This window comes from Mercenaria mercenaria, chromosome 17, assembly GCF_021730395.1.
Source record: "Mercenaria mercenaria strain notata chromosome 17, MADL_Memer_1, whole genome shotgun sequence".
Classification (NCBI taxonomy): Eukaryota; Metazoa; Mollusca; class Bivalvia; order Venerida; family Veneridae; genus Mercenaria; species Mercenaria mercenaria.
This window is the reverse complement of record NC_069377.1, coordinates 55,494,568-55,519,120: the sequence shown is the minus strand read 5'-3', so window position 1 is coordinate 55,519,120 and position 24,553 is coordinate 55,494,568. Positions and strand designations below refer to the sequence as shown.

General features: G+C 35.5%; 1 protein-coding gene and 2 long non-coding RNA genes across 9 annotated transcripts in view; all 3 read left to right on the top strand.

Moving 5' to 3' along the window:
* The window catches only part of LOC123536860 (phosphatidylinositol 4-phosphate 3-kinase C2 domain-containing subunit alpha-like), a 94,948-nt gene that overhangs the window by 5,911 nt on the left and 64,484 nt on the right, over nucleotides 1-24,553 (top strand). For 6 of the 7 annotated variants that reach the window (XM_053528219.1, XM_053528217.1, XM_053528214.1 and 3 more), the window contains exons 3-13: nucleotides 298-640; nucleotides 5,806-6,640; nucleotides 7,947-8,020; nucleotides 14,479-14,627; nucleotides 15,074-15,212; nucleotides 16,794-16,905; nucleotides 17,783-17,847; nucleotides 18,868-18,937; nucleotides 20,079-20,284; nucleotides 21,653-21,789; nucleotides 22,640-22,669. In XM_053528219.1, coding sequence (XP_053384194.1) covers nucleotides 298-640; nucleotides 5,806-6,640; nucleotides 7,947-8,020; nucleotides 14,479-14,627; nucleotides 15,074-15,212; nucleotides 16,794-16,905; nucleotides 17,783-17,847; nucleotides 18,868-18,937; nucleotides 20,079-20,284; nucleotides 21,653-21,789; nucleotides 22,640-22,669 — 2,160 coding nt within the window. The remainder of the gene's footprint in view (nucleotides 1-297; nucleotides 641-5,805; nucleotides 6,641-7,946; nucleotides 8,021-14,478; nucleotides 14,628-15,073; nucleotides 15,213-16,793; nucleotides 16,906-17,782; nucleotides 17,848-18,867; nucleotides 18,938-20,078; nucleotides 20,285-21,652; nucleotides 21,790-22,639; nucleotides 22,670-24,553) is intronic. The other variant, XM_053528216.1, reaches the window with a different exon arrangement.
* LOC128550088 (uncharacterized) lies at nucleotides 8,106-8,929 on the top strand. Its single transcript, XR_008368047.1, has 2 exons — nucleotides 8,106-8,571; nucleotides 8,747-8,929. It is a non-coding gene; the product is annotated as an uncharacterized LOC128550088 (long non-coding RNA).
* Nucleotides 13,547-14,179, top strand: LOC128550087 (uncharacterized). Its single transcript, XR_008368046.1, has 2 exons — nucleotides 13,547-13,821; nucleotides 13,997-14,179. It is a non-coding gene; the product is annotated as an uncharacterized LOC128550087 (long non-coding RNA).

Sequence of the window (24,553 nt, the reverse complement as noted above, 5' to 3'; positions counted from 1 at the left end):
AGGGGTCACTGATTTGATGTCATTCTTCCACATTGCTGTGTAAATTACTTTGTACATGTACAAATCGGCTAGCATCTTAATCAGCTCACCGCTGTGTCAAAAATAGTGCTATAAATAGAGATACACCTAGGGTCTTTTCAACCTTTACAGCTTGACTTTTGCCATATAACTTAGTAACCGAAACAAATATATTATGTGCAAACTTATTTCCTGTAATTCTTTTGTTCAGTATCACACTTTTCTACAAAAAAATGATTATGAATTTTGTAAAGAGTGCAGTGAAATTTTTGTTTCTAGGTCATACAATGAGTTTGCCGTATGGAACCACCCTAGATGGATATCAGTCTGGTAGTAATATTGGAACAAGAAGTAGCCAGTCAAATGTGGGCAATGTTAGACCACAGTCTATATCAATTCTGCCACACAGTACAGACACTACAGATCCAAGACTGATATCATTATCCCCTCCTGGAAATTCATCGTCATTTCAGGCACAAGGCTCCCAGGGGGCATCATTTTTCAGTGACCTTGAGGGACTTGACTTTACTGCTAGCAAATCTGAGCCTAATGAGGCAAAAACTGCAGAACCTAATATAGCTGGAGGTCCAAAAATATACCCAGACATTAGAGCTGCATTTAGGTGAGTCCCAATGTCAAATTTGCATATCAGTCTGATGTTATAAAACTGAGTATGAAGTGCAGTCTCTACTGGTATTTGATTGTTAAATGTTGAGCTCATTCTTGAAATTGCACAATGGCAAACAGGTAAAGATAACCAGCTTTTTCTTCAGTATTTGGAAATTTATGTTAAAATGTTTCTATAATTCACAATCACTAAACAAAATTGTTGAGAAGTAGTCAAAAATTTCCAAGTTGATCAATAAGTACAAACTTGCTGGATATCAATTCAAATCAAAACATATCAAGACAGTTTAATTAGGCCTAAATTAAAATATGTTTGTTTGACCTTTACCGACCCAGTATTTTTACAGTTGGTAGGCAGGTAGGTAAATAATTTTATTATATTTTAGTTTTTCTAAATGTTTTTTGTCTCAGTGATAAAGTCTGTTATAATATTTTTAATACCTATTGCTTGTAGATAATCTCTGAAGATGCTCTGTTAAATGTGTGCTTGTTATATAAACCCTTAGCCTTTGCACACACAATATGGGCACAGACTTAACTAGCACATAAGGCAAACTTTACCAAAGTTTTGAGTATCTTTCGTGTCTATACTTTTTCTTTATATATATGTCAAAAGTCTTTTCATGATTGTTTTCACTACATCTGCGCTTAAAAGTACAGAAAAATATAGCGTGAAATACGCGATATTTTGCATCTAAACACACTATTGAATTTCAGCTTTAAATATCTTCAACAAGTGTTTGATGCTTAATTCAATAGATAATAACTTTTTATGAGTTTTAGAAGGTTTTTACAACGGAAATGGCAGTATGCAAGCAGAAGTGATGATTTTTTAGCTTCAAGCTACTTGCACGTATTGGTCTTATGTTACTAAAAACAGAAACAAGATTGGGTTTCCCAACATCATGCAGCCATTTATTATGCCATTGTCCTGGCAAAAGAAGTATAAGATTTTTTATAGCTCTTTGTCCTGGCATAACAAAATTAAAATATTAAAACTATCTAGCCTGTAATATTTCAACACATTTCCGTTCTTGTCAAATTCTTGAAATTCGAAAACTGAGATTTTCTCACTTCAAACAAATGCATTTCAAAATGATCTCTGATTTAAGACATTTTGAAATCAACAATTAAGTCAGTTTATAATATATTTTCACAGATAATTAAATTAGCGGTAATTATAGACTGCAATCTGTGTTTTTGTCAGGAAAACCTGCCGTACAAATCAGGGAATCCGATGTAAACCTCGCCTGTCTATTGCCGTAATACTCTCACTGTTGTGAAAGCAGTATTATGTACAAGCAAATTTCAGATATAACACATAGTAGACAAATAATATTCTCATGTACACTACGTTTCCTTTGTAAGCAATAATATTTGTTCTTCTTAAATTTCCTTTTCACAGCAGACATTTTTCTTTCACTGTATTTTTGTAATCTCCACCACCTAGTTGCTCTCCTTAATAACAGCATCGATAGTATTAATAATCACAGTCTAGCCTCTACCGTATTTTCCAAAAGTGTTAGGACTAGTTATTTTCACGTTTTAGGACTTATTTCCCGAAGAATGATTATTTTGTAAAGTGTCCCAAAAATATGGACACAATATTCATAATCCAGCCATTGTTGAAAGCGAAATAAAAAGCGTAAACGATTATCGGTAATTATTCTGTTGATAAACTTAGTCATTGTTCTTGTTTTCATCGAGTGTATATCAAAATCCCCTTGATCAAAATCCCCTCCACTGAAAAATGACTGGGTGTTACAAAATCCCCTTCACACATTTGCAAGGGGTATCATAATCCCCTCTGTGATTAACATTATAGATATATAGATATCAGTGCTCTAAATTATATTATGTATGCTAAAGGCATTGTATTTATGTGCTTTATGCAATAGACTTTTAAGTTGTATATAGTTGTATTTGAACTTTATGAAATAAGTAAAAATCACAGAGGGGATTATGATACCCCCTGCAAAAGTATGAAGGGGATTTTGTAACACCCTGTCATGTTTTAGTGTAGGGGATTTTGATCAAGGGGATTTTGATTGTCTCCCGTTTCCATCATCAATTAACACCCACCTCAAAGAGCTAAAAGAAGTGTGTTGGTATCATGGCATCTGAAGTGGAGATCAAAGCGGTATAGTTGATCGAGATTGTCATGGAATTACGTCATGTTTTCGCGCCATGTGACACATCACCGATTGATCGTACCGCCTCGGTTCTTTAAATTAATCAATAAACAAGTTTCTTCTCTAATTTGTTAAAGCAAATTCAATTTGTTAAACGAATTCAATATCCTGTATAAACTGACAGGTAAATGTGTCAAACGATAATTGCGGATATCCCATCACTGTGAGCTATTTTGCCGCACTTTCATAAATCTGTTCGCCAAAAATTGTTTTACGTCATGTATTTAAATTGCTGACGCTTTTTCATCATTTAAGATTTTTTTATTCTGTTTTTTTTGTACTTTCTGGTCAAAAGTCTGAACTTTATGCCCATAGAATGTATCATTTATTTACTCTTAGAAAGAGATAAGTAATTAAGATCGCACTGTTTGAATTTTACAAGGAACTAAATTTAAATTTGACCGTTTTTATAGAATTTTGCCTACATTCCTCACGATATCGTTATAGAATTCAAACTATATTACTTTTTAAGCGGTGCTAACAATATTGAAGCGGTAATAACAAAAAATGAATGCACTACGCGCGTTTTTATGTATGTTTAAACAGAAGTAACGTTGAGTGATGTAAATTAGATATTACGATAGGTCGCACGTGCTCGTGGAATTAAAAATTACCGGCATGACCTTTTGGTATCTTCACGTTTCGCGGGTAAATTAGATACTAGATTTGTAAGATTATGTCCTTTTGTCAGATTGCTTTCCGGTTACAAGAGGTTTGATTGTCGTCTGCATCCTATGGCCTTTGGCAACGTTATCGGCATAGTTGACACGTGTTCGGAATACACAAGATAATAAACAATCCGCTTTATCGATTTTCTGCTAGCTGACCGCGGGTTACTTTCTCACTTGCCATAATTATTTATGCACTTGTTAAATAAAATAATCGCCAGTTTCAAGCACCAAAATAAGTTTTTTCCCTTTGATAAGAAAATAAAAATATTTTTTTACTCTGGAATGCAATAGAATTATTTGAGTCGGGGCAATTTTATCGGGTCGGTAGGTAAAGGTCAAACAAACTTAATTTTATTTTCAGCCTTACCAAAATTGGGCCTAACAGCTTACTTTGTAGATTTTAGACAATGAAATATCTGCTGTACTTCCCTTGTTTAAAATATTATGCTTGTAGTTTTAATTTTTCACAAAGTCTGTAGAAAAATTAACAAAAATATTTACAATTTTTTTTGCATATTTATAGTAGATAAGAATAGCAATTTTGCAAACAGAAGCCTATTAAACACTGATCAAATGTATTATTGTAGTTTTTAAAATGTTAAATTGTTCCAACATTGAAAGAAAAATTATTTAACATTTACATCATGATTCTTTGACACTTTGATACACAAGGACAAACACAACTTAGGGACTTGACTTTACTGCTAGCAAATCTGAGCCTAATGAGACAAAAACTGCAGAACCTAATACTGTGAAATCATTTTTAGCTCGACTATTCGAAGAATAGTCTAGCTATTCTACTCACCCTGGCGTCGGCGTCGGCGTCACACCTTGGTTAAGTTTTTGCATGCAAGTACATATAGCTTTGAAACTTATTTATTCTTTTTCTAGGTCAATTACCAACCTCACTGGGTCAAGTTCCATAACTCTAACATGTATTTTGAGCAAATTATGCCCCCTTTTGGACTTAGAAAATTCTGGTTAAAGTTTTACATGCAAGTTACTATCTCCAAAACTAATGCAGATATTAAATTGAAACTTCAGATGTGTCTTCGGGTTATAAAACTAGTTGATAGCACATAGTCCCATAACTCTGACCTTTATTTTGGCCAAATTATGCCCCCTTTTGGACTTAGAAAATTCTGGTTAAAGTTTTGCGTGCAAGTACATACAGCTATTACTAAAAGGTATATAGATTTGAAACTTATTTTTTCTTTTTCTAGATCAATTACCTACCTCACTGGGTCAAGTCCCATAACTCTGACATGTATTTTGGCCAAATTATGCCCCCTTTTGGACTTTGAAAATTCTGGTTAAAGTTTTGCGTGCAAGTACATACAGCTGTTACTAAAAGGCATATAGATTTGAAACTCATTTTTTCTTTTTCTAGATCAATGACCTACCTCACTGGGTCAAGTCCCATAACTCTGACATGTATTTTGGGGAAATTATGCCCCCTTTTGGACTTAGAAAATCCTGGTTAAAGTTTTACATGCAAGTTACTATCTCCAAAACTACTACAGATATTAAATTGAAACTTCACATGTGTCTTAGGGGTTATAAAACTAGTTGATAGAATCAAGTCCCATAACTCTGAAGTGTATTTTGGGCAAATTATGCCCCCTTTTGGACTTAGAAATCCTGGTTAAAGTTTTGCGTGCAAGTACATACAGCTATTACCAAAAGGCATATAGCTTTGAAACTTATTTATTCTTTTTCTTGATCAATAACCAACCTCTCTGTTTCAAGTTCCATAACTCTTAACATGTATTTTGAGCAAATTATGCCCCCTTTTGGACTTAGAAAATTCTGGTTAAAGTTTTACATGCAAGTTACTATCCCAAAACTAATGCAGATATTGAATTGAAACTTAACATGTTTCTTTGGGGTTATAAAACTAGTTGATAGCATCAAGTCCCATAACTCTGATATGCATTTTGGTCAAATTATGTCCCCTTTCGAACTTAAAACTCTTTTGATATTTAACATTTTGGGTAATAATTTCCTGCTTCTGTGACAATATTTCGAATAGTCGAGCTTGGCTGTCTTATGGACAGCTCTTGTTATTCGTGTAGGATGAATTTTTGCGTATTTCGCGCTAGGACCAATGCACGAATTTAAGACCGCACTATTGTTATTTTTTTATTATATTTTTCATTGCTAAAATTGAAAATGCGCGAATTAAAGCCTGCGCAAAACAGTCCTTCCTCATGTTTGCGCAAAATTTCATGCCAGCAAATTTAAATGGTTTCACAGTATAGCTCGGTAATTCCTGGATTAAAATTTTATCTTTGTAGGGAATTGAACCAGCCTAATAATACCGGTTCTGAATGGGGTAGCCGGCAGTTGCCTGGTTCCAATAGAAATTCAATGCCTTCTCCTTATGGCTGGGATCAGTCACTATCACAAATGGCAGCTGGAGGCTTTGGTACAGGCTCAACATCGGTTCCGACAACCCCTTTACCTGGGACTTACACACAGACAGGAGCAGGAAACCTTGTGGGATATAACTTAGGGAATCAGTTCCCAGCCCAGAATCCAAACTTTTATGCAGGACTTCCTGGGAATGCTTTCTCAAGCACTGCTGGTGCCAATACAGGTCCAGTAAATACAGCACATTTAAACAGAACTGTATCTGATACTGCAAGTTCAGGAACAATGTCAGATGGCTTTAATTTGGTGCCAAATGTTGATTTTGACGCATGGTCAGAATCGGACTTCTTTAATCAGCAAGCAGCTGGAGGTAATCAAAATGATCAGCAGGCTGCGGGGAGTGAAAATTCTTTTAAAACACATCGGAGAAACAACAGTGATTTAATACAGTTAGGTTTTGAGGGTGTGATGACTTCAGAGGAGAAAGAGTACTTTTCTTTGGAATATTTTGACCCTCTGCACAAACGAGGACGGACTATGTCGGTTTCAACACCGAGTTCGATGGCTTCTTCTAATTACTTTTTTGCAAAGCCTCCAGAGGAGGCAGTTGTTAGTAAGGATAGAAATGATTGGGTTACATTTGATGACGGCGACTTTGAGTTTGGCAGGTCGGATAATACAGATATGCCTGATGAATTTATTGGTGCTAAAACAGATCAGATACCATCTAGACCAGACATGTCAGTGGATGATAGCAAGGTATTGTTTGGTGTATTTCTGAAAATCAGTTTAACAGGGTATTTCTTAATATTAAATGATCCTAAATAGCATTGTGTTTTGTCAATTGTTAATCATTGGAACATTAAGGTTTGCAGGTATGGTGATATGATAAATAGCGGAAAGATCCGTAATGTTATAATCTTTTGTCAAAAATAGATAGACAAGCTACATCTATTCAGATAGGGAATATGTATCATTATATGGTATGAAAAATACTGGTTTCAGTATTGCACATGAACATGCACAGTTAAGGTAGTTCTGCACGTTTGATAAACCGGAAGTGATGGCGTAACGTCATTTATCCGGAAAACGTAGAATAAAGCCTGGATTCGGCGTACGGAAATGAAATTAATTTTATGATTTAATCGAAATCTGTGAGTAAATTTATTACAATGGCGCTTTTGCTATATTTCTAAAGTCAAAATATGATATTTAAACATATGACACGTTAAAAAATTCAAAACATGTCTTAGAATTAGCGTGAAATGTCCGGTTAACTTTAATCTTGGTCAGATATCTCAAAAATAAGCACACGGACCTATACATTTTATTTAACCAAATTATAGGCCATATCTTTATTTAGAACTGTGAGAAGTTTCATCAAAATCTACATTGTAGAAAAATTTCTATTCGCGAAAATGTTATGAAAGTTATAATTTTCCCATTGACTCCCATTATGAAATATTGCGTGAGATCCAAATTTTTCAAATCAGTCTAGCAAAAAATCAGGCACACGACCCTATCTTTTTTATTTGCTGAATTTTCAAGGTATATTCTGAAGTTTTGAAAAATCAGAGTTTAATCAAAATCTACATTGTAGAAAAAATTTCGATCCAAACGTGCAGAACTACCTTAAGAGTCATAAAGGGAGGTAATTGAAAACATTGGATTCAATAACACTTTATACTTCGTTAATCAATAGACAAACCTTTGACTGACATTACGAGAAAACATTTATCAAAAGATTTAACAAGAAACTAATATATTATATGTTAAGCAAAGCTATTATTGATCTTTATTATTAAAGCCCAGAAGATGGACCAGTTACCAGGAATAGTATTGTGTTTAGTGACTAGTTGGCAGAAGACAATATTTCTGAAGTGATGCAAGCTATAGCCAAAAATCAGAAGGGGTAGCAGTCAGTTGCTTGTAGAGAACACGTTTGTTTTGATTTGCTGTCTAGTAACACTAGCTAGTTTAGGTAACTGCCATTTGTACTGAAAATACTGCTAAAAATGGCAATCGATTCAACAAGTATGAAAATGATATGATAATTTATATTCAGGTGGGACATGAGAAGTTGCGTAAGAAACTGTACATAGACGAAGAATCGGATGCCTTCTGTCAGATGGTTGCTGAGTAAGTAGTTACATAATTTTTATCACACTGAATGAATTGTTCAGGGTGAGCTGTTAGTTTAGATGGATGGGCAGGCATCCGTTGTCAACATTTTTAGCTCATCTGATTTTTTGAAAAAAAAATGATGAGTTATTGTCATCACTTGAGCGGTTGTCGGCGTCGGCGTCTGCGTCGGCGTTGCCTGGTTAAGTTTTATGTTTAGGTCAGCTTTTCTCCTAAACTATCAAAGCTATTGCTTTGAAACTTGGAATACTTGTTCACCATCATAAAACTGACCCTGTATAGCAAGAAACATAACTCCATCTTGATTTTTGCAAGATTTATGGCCCCTTTTGTACTTAGAAAATATCAGATTTCTTGGTTAAGTTTTATGTTTAGGTCAACTTTTCTCCTAAACTATCAAAGCTATTGCTTTGAAACTTGGAATACTTGTTCACCATCATAAGCTGACCCTGTACAGCAAGCAACATAACTCCATCCTGCTTTTTGCAATAATTATTGCCCCTTTTGGACTTAGAAAATCAGTTTTCTTGGTTAAGTTTTATGTTTAGGTCAGCTTTTCTCCTAAACTGTCAAAGCTATTGCTTTAAAACTTGCAACACTTGTTCACCATCATAAGTTGACCCTGTACAGCAAGAAACATAACTCCATCCTGCTTTTTGCAAGATTTATGGCCCCTTTTGGACTTAGAAAATATCAGATTTCTTGGTTAAGTTTTATGTTTAGGTCAACTTTTTCTCTTAAACTATCAAAGCTATTGCTTTGAAACTTGCAACACTTGTTCACCATCATAAGCTGACCCTGTACAGCAAGCAACATAACTCCATCCTGCTTTTTGCAATAATTATTGCCCCTTTTGGACTTAGAAAATCATTTTCTTGCTTGAGTATTATGTTTAAGTCCACTTTTCTCATAAACTATCAAACCTATTGCTTTAAAACTTGCAACAGTTTTTCACCATCATATGTGGACACTGAACATGAAGAAACATAACTCTATCTTGCTTTTTGCAAGAATGATGCCCCTTTTTAGACTTAGAAAATCATGGGTAGGACAATATTTCTATTACACAAAAAAAAGTCAGATGAGCGTCAGCACCCGCAAGGCGGTGCTCTTGTTAGCTTGACTATTCGAAGAATAAGTAGAGCTATCCACTCACCACTTGGAAATCAGTTCAGTTTTCATACAAGTCCAAATTTTGTCAAAAGTATTTGACCTGTGGCGTTGAAACTTTGATACTTGTATACCATCATGATCTCTGTCTATAGGCAAGAGTACATAACTCTTGTCAACAGGGCTTTGGAAATTTTGAGAACTCAATCGGACCGAAGCGAAAATCAAAACATCGGCGCTACCCCATCCACCACATTACCAATATATACCATATTTGTAAAACTTGATAGAGTAAAGAAATAAGCATGTCATGCATTAAAAATGATTTACCGGTCACCGCAAGTTACCGATACAATGATAACAGTTATTCAGTTTTATGTGTGATCGTTACTTTATTTAAATTTCGATGCTTTTCCGAGAAAACTTGCAAGGATAAAATTGCCGAGGCATTGACACCGTGTACCTAACTAGTCTAAAAGTCAACGCACATGACTTCGGTACTGTATACATGGCAGACACATGTTTCCTCATTCTTTGGCGGAATTTTATAAAATACAATGCGTCAAAGTGATTTACTCGACACATATTCTCTGCAAAACATACTCAGTATTTTAAGAATACACTACAGCGGACCGAATGTGTTCGTTATGTGAAGGCTGAGATCGAATTTCCCGCATGTGTAGTACCAAAAGGCCACGTGGGTTGGCCACAGATATTTCATCACGCTGGCATTGTACTTCAACAAGCAACTACATTTTATAAAGTTCTCTTCTGATATAAACAAATTTTCATTTTGAAACAATTTTTAAAAGATCGATTTGATAAACAGCGCCACTCCGGTTTTCTTTATCATTCGTGTTTGCCAGTCCATTTTTTTTCTTCCTTTTTTTTCTTTTTTTTTTATGTACAGTCTGGTTGCAAAGACGATTTTCTAACTGGAGTCCCAACAAATGAATCATGTAATTTTTACAAATCAAGTTATTTTAAAAATTATTTATATCGGTTTCTCGTGTGATGTCTCATTAAATGCAGTGACCATTTGTTTTTTACCCGTGATCAAACAGCCTTTGGAAACAAAAAATAACTGTCGGATTCTAAATAAAAGAAGTGGATCCAGTCAGAAACATTTGGAAACCAGTCAAAAATGTTTAATACATTGCAGTTGGCTGTCTGCAAACATTAAAGGATGTGCCGCGCTAACACTGATTGCGTCACGTGCTAATTACGGACCGATTATCAAGGTGACAATCAGACTGTGTGACACGTTCATTGATTATCTGAGGGTGCGACCAACAGTTTCCTGCTTGGCAGGTCATCGTGTATTGAGATTTCAGACCGAAATTTATACTTTTCTTCATTTTTACGGGACCGATTTTTTTAGCTCACCTGAGCACGAAGTGCTCAAAGGTGAGCTTTAGTGATCACCCTGTGTCCGGCGTCCGTCGTCGTCCGTCGTCCGTCCGTCCGTCCGTCGTCAACAATTTGACTGTTAACACTCTAGAGGTCACATTTTTGGCCCAATCTTAATGAAACTTAGTCAGAATGTTACCCTCGATAAAATCTTGGATGAGTTCGATATTTGGTCATCTGGGGTCAAAAACTAGGTCACCAGGTCAAATCAAAGGAAAAGCTTGTTAACACTCTAGAGGTCACAGTTTTGGTCCAATCTTAATGAAACTTGGTCAGAATGTTACCCTCAATAAAATCTTGGACGAGTTTGATATTGGGTCATCTAGGGTCAAAATCTAGGTCACCAGGTCAAATCAAAGGAAAAGCTTGTTAACACTCTAGAGGTCACAATTTTGGCCTAATCTTAATGAAACTTGGTCAGAGTGTTATCCTTAATAAAGTCTTGGACGAGTTTGATATTGGGTCATCTGGGATCAAAAACTAGGTCACCAGGTCAAATCAAAGGAAAAGCTTGTTAACACTGTAGAGGCCGCATTTATGACTATATCTTCATGAAACTTGGTCAGAATGTTAATATTGGTGATCCTAAGGTCAAGTTTGAATCTGGGTCATGTAGGATCAAAAACTAGGTCACCCGGTCAAATCAAAGGAAAAGCTAATTAACACTGTAGAGGCCACATTTATGACCATATCTTAATGAAACTTAGTCAGAATGTTTATCTTGGTGATCTTTAGGTCAAGTTTAAATCTGGGTCAGCTGGGGTCAAAACCTAGGTCACTAGGTCAAATCAAAGGAAAAGCTTGTTAACTCTCTGAGGCCACATTTATGACTGCATCTTCAAGAAACTTAGTCAGAATGTTAAACTTGATGATCTTTAGGTCAAGTTCGAATCTGGGTCATGTTGGATCAAAAACTAGGTCACCCGGTCAAATCAAAGGAAAAGCTAATTAACACTGTAGAGGCCACATTTATGACCATATCTTAATGAATCTTGGTCAGAATGTTTATCTTGGTGATCTTTAGGTCGAGTTTAAATCTGGGTCAGCTGGGGTCAGAAACTAGGTCACTAGGTCAAATCAAAGGAAAAGTTTGTTAACACTCTAGAGGCCACATTTATGACTGTATCTTCATGAAACTTAGTCAGAATGTTAAACTTGATGATCTTTAGGTCAAGTTCGAATCTGGGTCATGTTGGGTCAAAAACTAGGTCACGGGGTCAAATCAAATGAAAAGCTTGTTAACTCTCTAGAGGTCACATTTTTGACTGTATCTTCGTGAAGCTTAGTCAGAATGTTAAACTTGATGATCTTTAGGTCAAGTTCGAATCTGGGTCATGTTGGGTCAAAAACTAGGTCACGGGGTCAAATCAAAAGAAAAGCTTGTTATCATTCTAGAGGCCACATTTATGACTGAATCTTAATGAAACTTAGTCAGAATGTTAAACTTGATGCTCTTTAGGTCAATTTCGAATCTGGGTCATGTTGGGTCAAAAACTAGGTCACGGGGTCAGATCAAAGGAAAAGCTTGTTAACTCTCTAGAGGCCACATTTATGACTGTATCTTTATGAAACTTAGTCAGACTGTTAAACTTGATGATCTTTAGGTCAAGTTCGAATCTGGGTCATGTTGGGTCAAAAACTAGGTCACGGGGTCAAAGCAAAGGAAAAGTTAGTTAACACATATTTATGACCACATCTTAATGAAACTTGGTCAGAATGTTAATCTTGATGATATTTAGGTCAATAGGTCAGGTGAGCGATACAGGGCCTTCATGGCCCTCTTGTTTCATTTTTTCACTTCACGAATCGGTCTGAAAAGTCAAAAATCGGTCCAAAACAGACAAACCGGCAAATTTCCGGAGCCCTGCTTGTCAACTATTTTGGCTGAATTATGGCCCTCTCTGGACATGAAAATTGGTAAAGTTTTCGTACAAGTCCACGTTTTGTCAAAACTGTTTGACGTGTGGCTTTGAAACTTTGAACACTTGTTTATCGTCATGATCTCCATCTGTAGGAGAAAAAAGTTTCCACAGTATAAATTATTTAGACAGCCTAATTGCTCCTTTTCCAAGCACTACCTGTGTTGAACAGCTTCCGAGTACTGCTTCCTGTGAGAAACGAGCTGGCTGATATTTGTTTTTAAAGCATTGGATTTTTTTGTCTATTTTGTTTTTATTTTCAAAATTGTTGTCTTGAATGAAGTTAAATAAACAACCAGGAAATTAGTTTTGGCATATTAGATACATAGATTGTAAGCTGTAGCAATTGTCATACATTTTTTAGCTTGATTATTCAAAGAGTAAGTAGAGCTATTGGACTCACCCATGCTTCGGCATTGGCGTCCCGATTTGGTTATGTTTTTGTATGTAAGCTGATATCCCAGTAACCACCTGTGGGAATGGATCGAAACGTCAGACACTACTTCACTGTGATAAACTGACTTACATTGCACAGGTTCCATAACTCTAATTTTTTTTTTACAAAATTATGCCCCTTTCTCGACTTAGAAGTTTTTGGTCAAGGTTTTATATGTAAGCTGTTATCTCAGTACCCACTAATGGGAATGGATTGAAACTTCACACACTTGTTCACTGTGATAATCTGACATGCAGTGTACAGGTTCCATAACTCTACTTTGCATTTTTACAAAATTATGCCCCTTTTTGACTTTAATATTCATTCAATTGACAAGGCTGTTGAATAGTCGAGCGTTGATGGCCTCCGACAGCTCTTGTTCATATTACTAGTATATCTAAAGTTAGCTATTTAACATATGTAGATTGTGTTGTTACATATTCATCAGCTTCTAATCATTTTTAGCTCATCTGATTTTTTGAAAAAAAATGATGAGTTATTGTCATCACTTGAGCGGTTGTCGGCGTCGGCGTCGGCGTCTGCGTCGGTGTTGCCTGGTTAAGTTTTATGTTTAGGTCAGCTTTTCTCCTAACTATCAAAGCTATTGCTTTGAAACTTGGAATACTTGTTCACCATCATAAAACTGACCCTGTATAGCAAGAAACATAACTCCATCTTGATTTTTGCAAGATTTATGGCCCCTTTTGTACTTAGAAAATATCAGATTTCTTGGTTAAGTTTTATGTTTAGGTCAACTTTTCTCCTAAACTATCAAAGCTATTGCTTTGAAACTTGGAATACTTGTTCACCATCATAAGCTGACCCTGTACAGCAAGCAACATAACTCCATCCTGCTTTTTGCAATAATTATTGCCCCTTTTGGACTTAGAAAATCAGTTTTCTTGGTTAAGTTTTATGTTTAGGTCAGCTTTTCTCCTAAACTGTCAAAGCTTTTGCTTTAAAACTTGCAACACTTGTTCACCATCATAAGTTGACCCTGTACAGCAAGAAACATAACTCCATCCTGCTTTTTGCAAGATTTATGGCCCCTTTTGGACTTAGAAAATATCAGATTTCTTGGTTAAGTTTTATGTTTAGGTCAACTTTTTCTCTTAAACTATCAAAGCTATTGCTTTGAAACTTGCAACACTTGTTCACCATCATAAGCTGACCCTGTACAGCAAGCAACATAACTCCATCCTGCTTTTTGCAATAATTATTGCCCCTTTTGGACTTAGAAAATCATTTTCTTGCTTGAGTATTATGTTTAAGTCCACTTTTCTCATAAACTATCAAACCTATTGCTTTAAAACTTGCAACAGTTTTTCACCATCATATGTGGACACTGAACATGAAGAAACATAACTCTATCTTGCTTTTTGCAAGAATGATGCCCCTTTTTAGACTTAGAAAATCATGGGTAGGACAATATTTCTATTACACAAAAAAAAGTCAGATGAGCGTCAGCACCCGCAAGGCGGTGCTCTTGTGTTTGACATATATTTCCCAGCAGTATTATTGAATAATATAGTATTACAAACTAAATTAAATTATTTACATTTTTTCATCTCTATCACCAGGTTGAAAAATGAGTACAAATCTACAGATGAGAGAACAAACCTGGGTTTTATAGTCAGTCCAATGTGCAATAAACAGCAAGAACCAATGTCTGTAAAGATTGTTGTCCATTCAGAGTACGCCACTGAACCTCTTTCATTCACAAGTGATGGTAAGATATTTTACCATTTTTTGGAGTCAGTTTTCATTCTTTACTTTTATAGAAAAATGGTTCTGTTACACATATTAGTAATAATAATTTACTTGCAAAAAGGAAATCAATGTTTTAGTTTAGTTAATGCTGATTTATTTAAGATCATTTTAGGAAAATGACATGTGATTATTTCAGTTACTTCTGAGTCCACTTCGTAGGTAATTCCAGTTCTTCTATGTCTTACATGGAGATAGTTATAAGCCCAACATAAGTATGAAGCTGCAATGTCCTTGTTGAGTGACAAACATGGTGTATATACTTTAAAGACTGTTTTTCTTATTCGAAACCTATACAGTGTACAGTCTGATGGAACATGTGAACAACCATTAGCTGTACAGTTACCTGACTGGTTCTATGCTCAGTGATTAATGAGCAGTTTAAAGTAACGGATGCTTTCATTTCAGTACACAGTCTAGTGGAACATGTCATAAACCACATCCTGTACAGCTGCCTGACTGGTTCCATGCCCAGTTATATGCTAGAGTCTCTCAAATCTGTGGATTTCATCCTTAAAGTCAATGACAGATCAGAATACCTTCTCAAGTAAGATCACCTTTACTCTCAAAAGAAGAATTGACTTTATTGTTTGTGATCTTTTTCAGAATCCAGTGTCACTGAGATTTTAAAGTGCTTTAGCACATCTTTAATGGACTCTAAAGACATTTATATAGCAGTTTTTAGCTCATCCGATTTTTGGGGGAAAAAATGATGAGTTATTGTCATCACTTGATCGGAGTTGGCGTCGGCGTTGCCTGGTATGTTTAGGTCAGCCTGGTATGTTTAGGTCAGCTTTTCTCCTAAACTATCAAAGCTGTTGCTTTAAAACTTGCAACATTTGTTCACCATCAATAGCTGACTCTGTACAGCAAGAAAAATAACTCCATCCTGCTTTTTGCAAGAATTATGGCCCCTTTTGGACTTAATAAATATCAGATTTCTTGGTTAAGTTTTATGTTTAGGTCAGCTTTTCTCCTAAACTGTCAAAGCTATTGATTTGAAACTTGCAACTCTTGTTCACTATCAAAAGCTGACTCTGTACAGCAAGATATATAACTCCATCGTGTTTTTTGCAAAAATTATGGCCCCTTTTGGACTTAGAAAATCAAATTTCTTGGTTAAGTTTTGTGTTTAGGTCAGTTTTTCTCCTAAACTATCAAAGCTATTGCGTTAAAACTCGCAACTCTTGTTCATCATCAATAGCTGACTCTGTACAGCAAGATACATAACTCCATCCTGCTTTTTGCAAGAATTATAGCCCCTTTTGGACTTAGAAAATATCAAAATTTCTTGGTTAAGTTTTGCGTTTAGGTCAACTTTTCTCCTTAACGGTCAAAGCTATTAATTTAAAACTTGGAGCAGTTATTCGCCATTAAAAGCTGACTCTGCACAGCCAATACCATAACTCTACATTGCTTTTTGCAAGAATTATGGCCCCTTTTGGACTTAGAAAATCATGGTTGGACAATATTTCTTTTATACAGAGACAAAAAAATCAGATGAGCGTCTGCACCCGTAAGGCGTTGCTCTTGTTAAAAATGAAAATCAAAATATGATACATGAAGCAGATATAAGAATTACATTGGTAGGTTTCGAATATAGTGGCAAAGAATTACATTCCTGGATTTTATTGTATTTTCACAGTGATAAAGCTATCTGTCTGGCCCTAAGGTAGGGAGGGGCCTGCAGCAGACTTCTATATGTATGGTTTACTTCAAGGTGGGTTAGATTATACCCATCAAATGTATGTTAACATGTAACAGACTTATTTCTTTATTCATTAGCATTTCTGGAGGACCATACCCCAAATCCTGTAATGTCTGTCTTCAGGTCTTCTTGCTCTGGCCTCTGTTGCAGACAGTTATTTCAGTTTTGTAAAATACTGTGAAATCTTATATATTTGTGGGTTACTAATTTTCGTGGATTTTGTGGTTGAGTCAATCCACGAAATTTAATCCTAATGAACAAGTAAAATTCCCATTTGTTTTATGTTCAAAAGTTGAAATCATCGAATTCATATCCCCACGAAATTGCCGTTTTGACCAAAACCACGAAATTTCATGCCCACGAAATTAAATGATTTTACAGTAGATGATTTCATGTGGATATTTCATCATACATTTTCAGTGAGTATCCACTTTCCAAGTATAGCTACACACACGACTGTTTGAAGATGGATCAAGATTTATGTTTCCGCATAATGAGACGTCAGGATGTTGCCTTGCCTTTCCTCAGAACAGTATGTTTTAATAGTTTACATTGTCACTTATTAATCCCCCGCAGTGGCAGAGGGATTATAGGAAGGGTCTGCGTACGTCCTTCCGTCCGTCCGTCCATCCTTCCGTCAGACTACCTTCCGTCCGTCCTTCCGTCTGTAACAAAATCGTGTCAGGTCCATATCTCCTAAACCCCTTGAAGGATTTTCATGAAACTTGGGTCAAATGATCACCTCATCAAGACGATGTGCAGAACCCGTGAGTCAGCCTTGTCGATTCAAGGTCAAGGTCACAACTCAAGGTCAAAGGTTTGAGACTGCCATTTTGTGTCCGCTCTATATCTCCTAAACCCCTTGAAGGAATTTTATAAAACTTGGGTCAAATGATCATCTTTATATTGACTTGAAAATATTGCTTTTACTGTTTTATGCCCCATGTGGTTCTTGGGCGATCTGTAAAGAATTGGAACCATTGTCTTACCCTTGCATGATCGTAAGAGGCGACTAATAGGGTCTTAACACTTTGTTTTGCTGTAACTCTGTGATTCCAGCAGGTATACAAATTTTGATTCTATACCTCATGTTTTTATTTTGATGTAAATGAGATGTAAAATCAAAATTTGTATTCCTGTTTGGCGCCATATAACCTATACTGTGTTGGTGCGCTGTAAAACCCAAATCAAATCAAATTACTATTTTATACTTGGGCATAAAATTTGGTGCCTTCTGCCGAAATGCTATTTCATTGAGACAAAATTTATGGATTTGACATTCGCAGGATAAGCAAATAGACACTTTACTTTTTCATTAGAATTTGATTTCATGTATTGAAGCAGCTACAAAGTTTAAACCCCCATGAATAATAACAGTTGCACAGAAACCAATTTTGTTTCTCTTACAGATTGATGATGACAACCAGCAGTTATATTTCCCACAGGACCATGTTAGAGATACTGAAGTTACTAGGTAAGCTGTGTGATGTTTCTTTTATTTTCAGGATTTCCTTTATTTAACACTTACATGGTTAAACTTTACATTTTCTCCCCCCACTTTTATGTGGGGGAGGGGGGCATATACCATTGCTGCTGTCTGTCCGTTTGTTCATCCTTCAGTACTTGTGTACATACGTAAGTCTTGACAGTAAATCTAGAGTCCCGAAATTTTGAGTGTCCAACTCCTCTCACACGATAAGCTGATTTGCTTTGAACATTCACAGATGAACAAGCCTAATGTGCAGATGACCATAAAGGAAGGAACTTTTGCTGTGACTATTTTGTACTGCACTTATGGCCCTTTCATGATTTTGCTATATAGAATATAGAGAAAAAATGTTACGTCTGCAACTCGTTAAACACTATTGAAAGGATATTCTTGAAAGTTTCACATATCATGGACCTTGATGCGAAAATGACCAGAAATAATGGACTTTTTCCTGTGGTTATTTTTTCTAGAATTATGGCACTTTCTTATTTTTTTAACAAAAATGGCTATTAGGAAAACAGGTTAGTACTGGTACAGTATCCAGGGCCACTGGTTAGTTACCTGCCTGCTAAATAACTCAAAACTGTTGAAAAAAGGCCCTAAATCCAAAACAAACAAACCAAGACTATATTTCCACAGATCACAAAGTGGATCTATGTTCTCCATGACTGTTTGGCAATAGAGCCTGCTACATAACTGAAGTACATCTATATCCTATAACCTATGTCTGACAAACAAACCAACTAATCAGTAGTTCATACTTTCTACTTTATGAAAGTATTTTAGTTAAATACTAAATATCTGTATCCAGGTATTCACCTCCAATATAGGAGAGCTGAAATGTTTGCTGCTTCATCTGAATTTGAAGTGAAAATGAGCTTGTTTCAAATGTTTCATTTAAGTTGCGGCTAGTCTGCAAGGAAACTGCTCGAACTTTCATAAACTGAATAATGGGCTCCCATAGTGAGGAACTACTACCTTGTATTTCCTAAATCTATTTTTCAGGGATTCATTGGAAATTTTGATGGACACATTTTATAAGGAAGTGGAAAAAGTCACAGATCTTGTTCTAAAGGTAAGAGAAACAAGAAACGTGGCAGTGCCACGAAACCAGGTTTTCAACACTTTTCATAAGAATAAAAAAGTATACTGAATCACAGTGCACCACTTTGAAGCACAACCCTAACCCTAAACCCTGAAACTGAAACTGAAACTGCTTTATTTGATTAAACGCCTAATTTTACACATAGTATATTCACCGGCGTTGTACATTAAATTATACCAGATTTATATAGCGCCAAAGGCGCTTTACATAGTTCAAATGCAGCCACACAGGGCGCATAATTCATCCTCTACTAGTACAGACACAGAGCGATCTTACCAGAAGGACAGAGTGAGACAAAGCCCCCACGACAGAGAGATCAGAAATCAGATACAGGCTTATCCGGCTAACTTAGCCTAGCTTGTTTCGAGCTAGGCTAAGATAAACCCTAAACCCTAACCCTAACTCTTAACCCTAACCCTAAACCCTAACCCTAACTTTAGTAACAATGACCTTGACCTTGATCCCAGAAACCCAAAAATCAATCCCAAGCTACAACTTTATATAAGTTTTCTATACACCAAGTTTCATCATGATAGCTTATTCCTAAGTTAAGTTATTGACCAGAAACCCTTTTTCTATTTTAAGTAACAGTGACCTTGACCTTGACCCCAGAAACCCCAAAATCAATCCCAGCCTTTGTCTTGATATAAGCTACATACATACCATGTTTTATTCAAATATCTTTACCGAAACAAAAGTTATTGACTGGAAACACCAGTTTGACGCCGCCCGCCCGACCAACGACATAGCCCAATCTAATAACTCAGGTTTTCGTTGAAAACCTGGTTAATAAAAGGTGCTAGTACGGAATCCCTTTGCTGTTTTATTTTGGTACAAGCAGTGCAAGAGGTCAAAGTCTTTCATATAAAGAAGGCATTCATCTATTTTGTGAAAGTTTGGTTGTCCTACCCAAATGTCTTCCTTTGTCTGAAATAATATTTGGATGGAAGTGTATTTAGGAAACTACCCTGTTTCAACCATTTATTCAGGGAAATTTCAATTTGACTTAAGCTGGTCATGTGATTTCAACTTAAAAGAGAGAGAACAGATCTGACAATAATTATATATCAAAATCAGATAAGCATAAATCGTGATACCTTGTATTTTACAGGATGAGGTTGAACATGTTCAGTTCCAGTCATTGTCCCAGTCTGTAAAGGCAATCTGTAACATTCTGTCAAAGATCGAGACTATTGATATAGCAAAGTGTCTCAGCCGCGTAGAAAGCTTACTGAAACAGATGAAAAATTCCATTCCGGCAAAATCATCAACTCTTGAGCACAATGATGGTGGATATGCAACTCTTCAAAGAGGGAGGTAGGAAATTTGTGATTTAAGTAAATTACCTGAGTTACTCTCCTTTTTGGTTATCATAGCTTCATACATGTATTTGAAGGGAGTTAATTATTGCATGATGAATAATCCCCTAATTAAAAAGGCACTTTGGTCTGAAAACTGACTGATTTGGGGGAAGTAGTTAATTACTTATGTAGTAGTAGGAGGTAAGGTAGAAAAATTAAAACAACAAGTTGATAATCTATTGTTGAATTACTGAAGTATGGAAGAACAGTGGCACCTGCCACAACTGCTCCCCCACCCGCATCAATAGGATAAGCTTTAGTGGATCAATCCCGTAAATTTCGTTTGACCAGAATCTGCTTTTTGCTGAGAACCTTTTTGTCAGTTACTTACGTACAGCAGGTAAAAATTACCTATGGAAAGCAGGTAAAACTATTTATCATTTCTTACCACAGTTTGTTCTACCCAGTACAAAAAGCAAAATCACAAAAATAAATTTATGGTTTCTAGCTCACCAGATTACGAAATGCTCGTGTTGAGCTTTAAGGATTGTTAGATGTCCGCCGTCCATACGCTGTCCATAATTTCTTTAAAGATCATCACCTATTAAACCACCAAGCCATTTTTAACCAGACTTCAAATGAATGTTCCTTGGGTGATCCCCTTTCAGATTTTTTCAAGTGTAGTCATCCCTGCAGATTTCTGGTTGCCATTGCAACTAAAAGGAATTTAAAAAAAAATCGCTGAAACCACTGACCAGATTTTGAAATTCTTTCACAAAAATGTTTCTTTGGATGACCCTCTACCAGAATCCTCCAAATCATCCTTTTTCGATAAAAAGTGTTGCCACCAAGGCGGGGCTATTTATTTCTATATGGGTATTTCTATAATGGCTCTTGCTGGTGTGGTTGGATTTCCCAATATGACTGTGTGGAAAACTTTGAAAATCTTCTTGTCTAAAATCCCTAGCCTGATTTTATATGAATTCCTCAGCAGTATTTCTTGAGTGATCCTCTGCCATATTCCTTTAAGATGATATGTCTAAAACATGACCACCAGGGGATGGGGGTGGCTAGTTTTCGCTATATTTCGCTTCATAGGAAGTCCCTCAACTGCTGGCCTGATTTTGAAGTAATTTCACAGCAGTATTCTTTAGGATGTGCTCATCCAAATCCCAATAAGTAATTGTAATTATCTAAACATGGCCACCTTGAGGCCTTGCTAGTTTTCTCTGTATGGCTTTATGAAAAAATCTCTGAAACTACTTGCTAGATTTCAAAATATTTTCTCAGCAGTGTTGCTAGGTTGACCAAAATTGTTCAGTTCAGCTGTGAATTTCAGATGAGAATCAAGAGCCATCATAATTCTCTTGTTTTATTTTTACAGCATGAAAGTGTCTCACATTCCTCAGTTAGAAGAGGCCTTGGAGTCACTGGTTACTGCGACAATAGCACTTGTCAGAATTTATTGTCAGGCATTCCATACAGACTTCCATCTTGGCAAGAAAATAGACCAACCATGGGGTGAGTTCTGGTTCCTAAAAATGAAATACAGAGTTTATAAAAAGCAGGGAAGATTACTGTGAAGTTAATCCAATATTTAGATTTATGAACAAAAGAAGAAATGTGAATAATTTTCTCTGATATTAATCAGCTGCCTTTTAAGCTCAGCAATGAGAGCTTGAGACTACCAAATCAAAGGTCAAAAGTTCGATCCCCAGTCTAGGTGAACATTTTTTTAAAGAAATTTGTTTAAAGCTAGGCCTCATTCTCTGATTCAAGTAGGAGTTGACAAGTTCTTTGCAGAGAATAAATTAATGTTATGGCATCTACTAGTGACATTTGATAGGTTGGAAGTCAGATATATTAATCTGAAAGACTGTTAATGTATGGTTTTCAGACCTGCAAACCAAACTGACTTTCATATTAATATTGAATGACATCATTTTGTAACGTAGTGTGGGCAGGTTTTAGTGTATTAAATGGCAGAAGTAACCCAACAGTTTTTACTGTAATAATCTAAATGAAACATTGCATGTTAACTAGAATGTCCTTGCTTCTTGCAAAGTCCTCAAGATGAGGTGTTAGGTATATAGGAACTTTACTAGGATGTCAAAGGTTAGAAGTTGGAGCCTCCATAGCAAACCTCTACAGAAGCCACTAATTCTGGCTCCAAGGTTCTTAAAAAGTCTTTGGAAGCCATTCTCAGAATGCTGCCTTGCCATTGGTCAGTTTGAAGATTGTGCTCATTAACAACCAATCAGAAGCTGAGATTTTTAGACTGGGACAACAAGATTTGTTACTAATGTAAATCATTTAAACTTCAACTATATTTACCAAAAAAATGCTGATTTTATATTTGTATTTATTTCAGACATAAGAAAAGATGGGAAAATTTATAAGTGTAATTACTTTTTGTGTTGTCCTTAGATATCATTACTATGACTGCACTCTCAAAAACCTGGGTTTGTCTCGTACATATTTAAGTACATTACTGTGAAATAATTTAATTTCAGGGATTCAGTGAGCAGGGAAAATTAGTCGCCCATGGATATTGATAATTTTACAGTAAACCAGTGTAGTGTGTATAACTTCATAAAGGAAATTTTATTATTACTGTATGGCTATCTTCTGTTGTCTACAGACGAGTAATTTTCATAAGACAGTCATAATACTGATATCTTCAAAACCACTTCAATTGTAATGAATACATTGACTAAACTTAAATTGGCTTAAAGTAGATATTCCTCACATTATTTGGGGGAAAAAAGCTTTTTCTTTAAAAAAACAATACCTATCATCAAATATTTTTATCAGTTACTGATAAATTGGGGTTGGGAATTTCATTAAGGTAGTTCTGCATGTTTGATACACAAAAAGTAATGGCGTAATGTCATTTATCCACAAAACATAGAATAAAGCCAGGACTCAATATATGGAAATAAAAATTGTTCAATGAATTAATCGCAACTGAAGCGTAAATTTATTAAAACTGCAATGTTACTATATTTCTAAATATAAAATATGATATTAAAAGTGTCACATTAAAAAATACAAAACAATGTGTTAAGATCAGTGTTTAATTTGCGGATCTTTTTAATCATGGGCAAATATGTCAGAAACAAGTGCAAAGACCTATACATTTTGTTTGACCATATTATAGACCATAAGTTTATTTAAGACTTTGAGAAGTTTCATTAGAATCTACAATGTAGAAAAATTTCTCAAAAATGTTATCAAAATTGTGATTTTCCCATAGATGCCCATAGTGAAAACTTGAGTGGGGTCCATATTTTTCAAATTATTTTTACAAAAAATCAAACTCATGACCCTATATTTTTTATTTGCCCAATTTTCTGAGTAAGGAAATCAGGGTTTCTTCAAATTCTACATTGTACAAAAAAAAAAAATGATCCGAATGTGCAGAACTACTTTAAAAGCTATATTAAGGCTTGAAGTCGACTAGATGAAGTTTGTTGAATTTTGCAGTTTAGTTACAGATGGAAAGCTAAAGTCTCATCATTTAGCAAAAAATTAATTATAAATTATAGAGTCAATGTATTTTAACAATTTCCCCATTTTTACAACACTTCTCAAAATTTATATATTGCTAAACAATGGAATGAGACACTTGTTTTTATATTATTTGGAATGAATTAGTTACACTTTTTCATACACACAAGTATTGGCTGTGTGTAGCTGATGAAACAAAAATAATATTTTTCTGTTGAATGTTTCTTTTGGAATGTTAGTTTGGAATGTTAGATTATAATTTCTTTTGCACAAATTGTGAGTATGCATTCATGAGTCTAGTTTCAAATATTTATGTCTTGAAATATGGTATTAGGACAGGCCTGAATTCAGGGCTATTATATTTAAATGCAATTTTATGATTCTTGCTCCAAAACTGTCAGTAATTTAGATATAGATAATAGTCCCCTTCGTAATCAAGAAAAATGCTCCAACTCCAATATCCCCTAAATATATTTGACCACAGCATCTTTTTTTTTTTATTTACACATTTTTAAAAATAACAGCCCAGAGTGCACACTATGCATTCTAATTGTTCCTCTCCCACTTTAGTTCTGACAGGACTGTATGGTTCCGTAATGTCAGATAGTTCCTTAATTAAAAAAAAAAAACAACCTTATCCTTACGTGTTTGATATTGTTTAGTAGTTTTTAATCTCGTCAGCAACTTATGGAGGAGACTCCATGGCCAAGTGGTTAAGGTTGCTGACTTTCAATCACTTGCCATGCACTGCTGCGGGTGCGAAACTGCTTGTCTT